Source organism: Lethenteron reissneri, unplaced genomic scaffold (genome assembly GCF_015708825.2).
Source record: "Lethenteron reissneri isolate LAM-NWPU_2019-01 unplaced genomic scaffold, ASM1570882v1 scaffold_214, whole genome shotgun sequence".
NCBI lineage: Eukaryota > Metazoa > Chordata > Hyperoartia > Petromyzontiformes > Petromyzontidae > Lethenteron > Lethenteron reissneri.
Window position 1 is genome coordinate 154,954 of NW_026891736.1, and position 8,586 is coordinate 163,539.

General features: G+C 55.0%; 1 protein-coding gene across 1 annotated transcript in view; it reads left to right on the forward strand.

The window, feature by feature from the left end:
* LOC133339732 (ribosome-binding protein 1-like) overlaps positions 1-8,586 on the forward strand; it is a 30,742-nt gene that overhangs the window by 20,802 nt on the left and 1,354 nt on the right. The window contains exons 5-8 of the mRNA XM_061547890.1: positions 772-1,053; positions 1,950-2,659; positions 5,527-6,255; positions 7,375-7,561. Coding sequence (XP_061403874.1) covers positions 772-1,053; positions 1,950-2,659; positions 5,527-6,255; positions 7,375-7,561 — 1,908 coding nt within the window. The remainder of the gene's footprint in view (positions 1-771; positions 1,054-1,949; positions 2,660-5,526; positions 6,256-7,374; positions 7,562-8,586) is intronic.

Below are 8,586 nucleotides of genomic sequence, written 5' to 3' on the forward strand. Positions count from 1 at the left end.
ACACTCACCACTCGCTCGCACACACTCATACACTCGCTCGCATACGCACATTCACACGCACACTCACTGATTTACTCTCACATGTGCTGACTTTCTCATTCACTCAGAGACTCGCACATCCTCAGACTCGCTCGCACACTCACTGACTTACTCTCACACATGCTGATTCACTCATTCACTCACGCAGACTCACACACCGACTTAGACTCGCACACTCATTCACCCTTACACACAGACATATATAAATATCCCCCGTATAGCCTCAACAAACTGTTGGTGCAAGTGCCCTTAGCGAGTAGCACCTATGAAGGCTGACACGGCACATGAGGGCATGGGTGGCCAACACCATGCCCGGCCGCCTTGTCTGCCGAGTGGTGATGTTTACACACCACACCAGGTACTCGTTTAAGTCTGTGTCGACCTAGGGGAGGCCCTTGACCGGTTTAGACAATCATCACTGGTTTTGGCCGTGAGCACGAATCAATCTCGGGTCGCCGGGTTCATAGCGCAGCGTGGCGCTAACTGCTACACTGCTCCCCATCATTCGCACACATCACACATACACACTCATACACTAGCTCACTCACACTCACTCATACACTTGTACACTCACTCACGTTGACTCACACTCGTACACTCGCTCACCCACGTACACTCGCACTCGCTCGCTTACTCCTTCACTAACATACACTCATGCTCGCTCGCTGACTCAATCATGTACACTCACAATTGCCCTCACTCTCACCAACCCACCCCCTTTGTTGCCTCTAGATGTCTCCTTGGATACGTCCGTACCCAAGGCATCCTCATCATCACAACAATTATCAAACCCCCCACCATCAGTGTCACCATCACAACCATCTCTACCTCCACCACCACCATCATCACCATCATGCCCAACTCCGCCCGTGGTGCATGGCTCAGCACCATCTCCTCTTCCCCCGACGTCGTTGATCTCTCCGCGCTCGCTGCGCTCTCTGGAGCCTGCGGGCCTGGCCTGTCGCGTCCTCTGTGAGAGGCTCCCGGACGACGGGCAGCTCGGAGACGTGCGAGGTGAGACATGGGACACGTGGGGAGAGACACGAATACGCGGGGGGAGGAACACAAACACGTGGGGAGAGAGACACGGGCACACGGTGAGAGACACGGAGATGCACGGGGTGAGAGGTACGGGCACGCAGAGAGAGGCATGTACACGTAGAGAGATGCGGGAAGAGACACGGCAAACGCGGGGAGAGACATGGGTACGTGGGGAGAGACACGTACACACTGGGAGAGGGACATAGACACGCTGGAATAGAGACAAACGAAGAAAGATGCGGAGAGACAAATTTCGGGATGTGCGGAGTGAAGTGGAGACACGCAAAGCTTCACAAAGACGCATGCAGAAACCCACGCATGCAGATTCACACACGCAGACAGGCATCTCTCAGCCTCCCATTGTATCCATACCAGATGGTAATTCCACCGGTTCAGCCGTGGAAAGATTTTCGAACTACTTGGTCAAAGAAGATGTTCAGTAATGTTGGGGCCGGAGGGACGTCCCTGTCACACCCCAAGGTGAACAGGGAATTGGCTCTGACTCCTGGCCACGTAGCTTTACCCAGGCCTGCCCACCATGAAGTAGGCCCTTAATGATTGTGACCAGAGAGTCAGGGACTCTGAAAGTACGAAGAACAACCCAGAGCCCTGGTCTACTGATGGTATCATAGACCTTTGCCAAGTCAATTAAAGCAGAGATGTAGGTCATGTTAAAATTACATACTCTTTGTTTCCCTCTCCCTATGTCCTTGTTTCTTCCCCCATGTCTCTCTCCCCACGTCTCTCTCCCTATGTCTCTGCCTTTGTCTCTCTCTGCCTGTTTCTCTCACACTGTGTCTCTCCCCCCCCCCCCGTGTCTCTCCCCCCCCCCCCCCCCCCATTTCTCTGGCTTTTCTCGTGTCTCGCAGGCGGTGTGAAGCACCTGCTGGAGGAGGTGGACGTCTCTGTGGGCGTGTCCCCCAAGCGGGTGAAACTGGACCGAGGGGGAGGTGCGTGGGCAGTCTCAAGGGGCGGCTCTTGGGGTGGCCGTGTCCGCTCGGCGTCTCTGGGGAGCACGGTGGGGGGGAGCAGCAGTGGCAAGAGAGAGAATGAGATGAAGATGATTGAGAAGGAGAAGGAGGAGGAGGAGAAGGAGGAGGGGAAGGAGGAGGGGAAGGAGGAGGGGAAGGAGGAGGGGAAGGAGGAGGGGAAGGAGGAGGGGAAGGAGGAGGGGAAGGAGGAGGGGAAGGAGGAGGGGAAGGAGGAGGGGAAGGAGGAGGAGGAGGAGAAGATTGAGGATAAGATTGAGGATAAGATTGAGGAGAAGATTGAGGAGAAGATTGAGGAGAAGGAGGAGGAGAGGAGGAAAGCGGAAGCGGTCACCGAGGCATTGCAGGGCGACGTCGAGGGAGGTGAAGGCGCTCAGAGCTGTGAGGGAGGCGAGGGGCAGCAGCATCGGCAGGAGGTGGTGATGTCGGTGGAGGTGGCGGCCGTGGCCACGTCGCGCGAGGAGGAAGACCGGCAGCGGCAGGACGATGAGGAGGCAGAGGCGATGGCTATGATGATGGAGGCAGAGGCGCTGGGCGTGGAAGAGGTGGTGGAGATCACCTACGAGGGGCCTGGTGTCACCTACTCACAGGTGAGTGTGCAGCTTCTTCTCCCTCCTCCCCCCCACCGCCTTCTCTCTCACGGGGATCTGGGTGTGTGTGGCCCTCCGTCTCTCTCCGTGTGCGTGTCTCTCTCTCCCCGTGTGGCTCCGTCTCTCTCCGTGTGTCTGTGGCCATGCAAGTTGGCCTCGGCACACACGCACACGGGGCTGTCCTGCAAGGGAGCAGGCGTCTGTGTGACGTCTCCCACCCAAATCCCATTTGGCGGATCCAGGGGACGGAACCCGTACCCTCGGGGTTCCTCTATAAACGGCAGGAGACCACTGCGGGGGGTGACCACGTGGAATGTCAGATCGCTCACTGCAGAGGAGAGTCTGACACTCCTCTGTCAGGAGCTGGACCTGTTCCATCTGGACCTCTCGTTCTGGCTCCAGGCATCATATGAGTGGACAGTTCTACACTCATGGCAGGAACTGCCAAACAACAGAGTGGCTCTGCTTCTGAACAGAATAATGAGTGTGGGTTTTTGGGAGCAGGGAGGTTGGGTGTGGGGGAGCTGTCAGTCCCAGGCTACTGTGCGCTCACCTCCCCATGAATGGGAGGCGAAGAATGGTGGTGGTGGTGGTGGTGACTAACACCACCACCGAAAATGAACATCAGTTGAGGGATGCAGGCAAGGCTGATATGACCACCTAATCACAGGTGTTAGCTAAGGGTGGCTGGCCTCTTGGAATCGACTCATCCTGTTGGGTTACTTTAATGCCTGAGTGGGTCATGACGGCAGCCTCCTGGCCTGGGCCAAATAATGTTTGGTAGAAGGTTGCTGAACTTGTTTGCTGCCCATGGGCTTTGTAATCGCTCCCAGCATCGGTGCATCCATGCAACATCATGGATCCAGAATCAGAATATTGTATTTATACTGCAGGAGGAATCAGATGAGCTATACATCTTTTGTTCACATATGTCCAGTAGGGGCACGGGGTAAAAACGTTACAACAACTAAATCATACTTAACTAGATAGTAGTCCAAAGTACAAGAAAGTTAAACAAATCACCTCAACACAACCTACAAATACAACTAAACCATCCCCATCCAACCAGGCAATGCCCACCGAGGTATTACATTTTTTTAAAGCAACTTGGCCGTAAATGATAGCTCAACAAAGTGGCTTATCATTTGGATGTCTATAGCAGCAAAATAATCTAAATAATCTCAGTGCATGTATGTCGAGTCCAACCAAGAACATCTCCTGGACTACACAGTGATGGAAACAGCAGATGATGCGGGCCCATGTCCTTGACACCAAAACCTACCGTGGAACTGATCTGCTCACTTACCATCGGCTCTCGTCATCTGTAAGATGCGCGCATGCCATTCTTCCACTTTGGTGGTGGTGGTGGGCGTTCACTTAGCACCCTATTCAAAAGTGACAGTCATTTTCTCTTGGCGCACTGATGAAAGTTGCAAGTGAGAATGTCATTATTGCATGCAGCTGGGGTTGTCATCGTTCCCCTTCCTCCTGATGGTGAGGGGAAATGGGTGATGTTCAGGACTGTGGCTCATGCAGCTGCAATGGCTGCAGAGAGTTGGAGGCTCGGCTGTTGAACCTAGCGCATGCCACTAAGAGTTGGAGCTTTACCATCAGCCCCAACAAAACAAGGCACCTGCCTCTGTGTTTTATCCCACTAAATACTGACTGGGCAGTGTGCTTATGACCCGCTCCAGTTCGGCGGCTGAGTTGTAACTTGAGCGGCATTGTCTTTTCATCGGCTGCATAATGCTCTGGAAGTTACCTGGTCCGTCACTCCACACAAAGCTTCCGGGGCTTCTTGGGCCAGTCATGCCCTCCCTTCTCTATGCTTGTGAAACGTGGACCGCTCTGAAGGAACATTTGCGCCGGTTTGAAATATTCAGACTGTCCTCCCTACGATCCATCCTGAGTTAAACCAGGTGGATTGTGTGAGGAGCTCACAGACCCTTGAAAGATCTGGACACGGTCCCATCATCAATGAGGTCCTCCAGCAAGCGAGGCTACGTTGGCTAGGTCATGTAGACCAGATGCCCTACCACCGCATGCCCACGCAGCTTCTGTTTTGCCAGATTGAGAGAACTAAACGGGTGTAGCATGGGCTAGAAAAGAGATGGACTGATGTGGCACAGGAGGATCTGGACCTGAGTGTGGACTTGCCAATGACTGGTACCAGCGGTGTCAAGATCAGCCTCTATGGAGGAGGCTCGTGAAGGATGCTACTGGGCAGTTGGAGGCATTAGCCCTCCAGCAACAGCGGACTGTGGAGGAGCGACGCTCGCAACAACGAGCGGAGCACCGGGCGGATAAAGCACAGCAAGTTGGCACAGTACGGAGCGCAGTTGGTGCATTTATCGGTCGTCTCAGTTCCATGATGTCCAGCACCTAGCCTTGCATAGCAGTCCTATCCATGGCACCTGAGACTGCCCCTTTACCGCCTTCCAGCAGAGAGAGCCTTCAACACTTCACGTGGCCTCAAGGAGCACCTAGCCTGGCCCAAGATGTCGTGGTGATGTACACCGCCTCGTAGTGGCGAATGGTTGCTGTGGTCTATGCGCGGTGTGTCGTCTCTGTGTGTGTGTGTTGTGCGGTAGTGTAGTGGTTATTGCGCTCACTGCTAACAACAGTGACAATTATGGGAACCATTCCTGGGCCTCTTCTAGATCGACTCAGCCTCAACTGAGTACCTGGTGCGGTGTGCAAACATTGCCACTGGGGAGACAAACGCGGCCAGGCATGGTGCTGGGCACCCACCCCTTCGTGTGCTGTGCCGGCCGTCTTTGTGCAGCTACAGAGGCAAACCGTGTGCGTCTTAACACTCGTGGAATCTTTGTCTCTGTCTCCCCGTGCCGTCCCGTTCACCCGCGCAGCTGGACATGAGTCGCTACTGGGCCGAGTGTCCCTTCTGCCTCAAGAACAGCGACGGCCACACCTACTGCAGCCACTGCGGTGCCCAGCTGCCTGCCAACACCGTAAAGCGGCTTAAACCCGCACCCCAACAACACCACCAACAACATCAACAACATCATCATCAGCAGCAGCAGCACCACCACCACACGGCGTTTGGGTTTCACGGCGGCCGCCACCTCTCCCTGAGCCGGCCCTCCCCACGCCAGGCCCATGCCCACCCCTCCGGCCACGCGTCACCGTCGTTTGGCCCCCGCGGGCCCTTCCGCTCCTCCACGGGCGGCCGCCTCCCTGCGCTTCGCACCCCGGCCCAGCAACCCCAGCAGAGGGCAGCCGCCTCTCAGCTGCTGCTGCACCACTCCCTAATGCAGCAGCAGAGGGGCGGTCCTAGGGGAGGGGGCGTGGGGGGTCCCGCCGCTTGCTCCGCTGCCTCGTCCAGAGCTGTGCCGCACTATGACCGGCACCAGCAGCAGCAGCAGCAGCTACGCAGTTACCAGCACCACCACCAGCACCACCACCAGCAGCAGCAGAACTCCCTCCTGCGTGCCGGGCGAGGGGCCACGCTGGTGGGGGCCGGGAGGGCCAGGGGGGGCGCCGGGGGTGGGGCGGCTCTAATGGCGGCCGCGGGGGGCCGGGGAGGCCGCGGGGTGGGGCAGCTGCCGCTGGGCGGGGGCCACCAGCGAGGCGCGCAGGTGAGATGCACTGCCTGAGCCTGATAGTTGGCGAATATGGAGGTTGTGATGGAGAGAGCGATGGTGAATGTGCGAGTCTCTGTGCGAGTCTCTGCGAGTCTCTGTGCGAGTTCTCTGTGTTGGTCTCTGTGTGGGTCTGTGTGAGCTTCTGTGTGAGACTCTGAGTGTCTGTGTCTGAGTCCGGCAAACAACCCCCTATCTCCTCGGTGGTGCCAGACGGTGTGGTGCGCAATGCCATTGAAGTCAAATTTTAATCGGCTATTCCCCTCATCGAGTTAGTAGCCACCACAGCAGCCAATGGAGGCTCTTGACGGGTGCGAGGGGCTGGTAACCCCTCGACCTTCGATTTAATTACCAAAAACAAATGCGGAAAAAATCTTAACTCAACTTGAGCCGGAGGTCCCTGTGGGCAGACATCTATGACTTACGAAACGGGGACCCCCGAAATGGAACATCTTCGCCGGTTATAAACATTTAGGCTGGTCTGCCTACGATCCATTCTGGGTGTAAACAGGCTGGATTAATGTAAGGAGCTCACAATTCTTTGAAAGATCTGGACGGTCCATTGGTGAGATCCTTCGGCAATCAAGGCTGCGTTGGCTGGGTTATGTAGCCCACATGCCCAGCCACCGCATACCTAAACAGCTTTTGTTAAGCCAGATAGAGGGGGTTAAATGGGGTGGCACGGGCTCGAGAAGAGATGTAGTGATTTGTTACAAGAGGATGTGCAGCTGAGTGGACTTGCCGATGACTGGTATCAGCGGTGTCAAGATTGGCCTCTGGAGGAGGCTCGTGAAGGACGCTACTGGGCAGTTGGAGGCAGTCGCCCTCCAGCAACAACGGAGGGCAGAAGAGCAATGCTCGCAACAACGAGCGTATCGCTGGGTGGCTTAAACACAGCATGTTTGTACAGTAGGGGGCACAGGTGGTGCATCAGTCATATTAGTCAGGCAACCCATGGCACCTGGGTTTATCCCGTGAATTCTGCCAGCGGGTATTCGATACTTCACGTGGCCTTCACGTTGTGTGAGTTTCTTTGTGTCTCTGTGCTTGTTTTTGTGTATGTCTCTTGAGTCTGAGAGACAGAGACTGTTTTGTCTCCCTCTTTCTCTCTTTCAGGGTTCTTTCTCCAGCTGCTGGCCCCCCAATGGAGCCATGAAGCCACCAGGTTTCGTGGGGGGCTCCCCGCACCCTCACCACGCCTTTTCCTCCCTGCGCCTGCAATGCAACGGGGGGCGTCTTGGCTCCCCTCTTCACGGCCGCCCTATGCCCCTCACCCCGATCCACAGCAAGCCTGACGAGCCCAGTGAGCGAGCACGTACACAGACACACACACGTGCACAGACACATGCAGTCATTCTAGATTTGAAGCTTTCGTGACTGCAAGGATTCATACTCTTAGGTTTTTTCGGTAAAGTCACGTAGGTAAAAAAATAAAATAATAACAAATGAAAATAACTAAATTAAATCACACAAGCCTCCGTCATCAGGTGTAACTGCTCCAGTATTTTTTACTGGAGCAGTTACACCTGATGACGGAGGCTTGTGTTGCTTCCGAAACGTCGTGATTTAATTGAGTTATTTTCATTTATTATTTAATTTTTTTACCTACGTGACTTTACCGAAAAAACCTAAGAGTACACACACGCTCACTCGTGCACACGATCGTGCACACATGTGAACGCACGCATGCGCAAGCACACGCACGCACACACGCGCGTGTGCACACACGCACAGGCATGCACGCACGCATGCACAGGCATGAACGCACGCTTGCACGCACATGCTCATGCAAGCACACATGCACGCCCACAGACATGCCTTTTCTATCCAGCCGAACAGAAGTTGCTTGGGCATGCTGACTTCGTGAACCAGCCAACACAGCCTCACCTGCTGGAGGAGCTCACTGGTGGGGCTGTCCAAATATTTCAAGGATCTGTGGGCTCCTCGCACGATCCAGCCTGGTTAAACCCAGGATGGATCATAGGCGCAGGCCAGCCGAAATGTATTGAGTGTTCAAACCGGCGCAGATATTCCATTGGAGGAGTCCTTTTTTTGCAAGCATAGAGAAAGGAGGTCATTACTGTGGCTGAGCTACACACCAGGTAGCTTCAAATGCAGCGTTACACCACGGATAAAAATGCCGCTCGACTGATTTGGAGTGATACCTCTGCTGTTAAACCGGAGCTGGCCATGAGCACACTGCCCAGGTATGGAAAACTCTCCAATCTCTCCACAACTGCCCTATCACCAATTAGGAGTTGTGGGGGTGGAGTGTTTGATGGCACAAAATACCCAGGCAGATGCTCGGTTTTGGTGGGGCTGATGGTC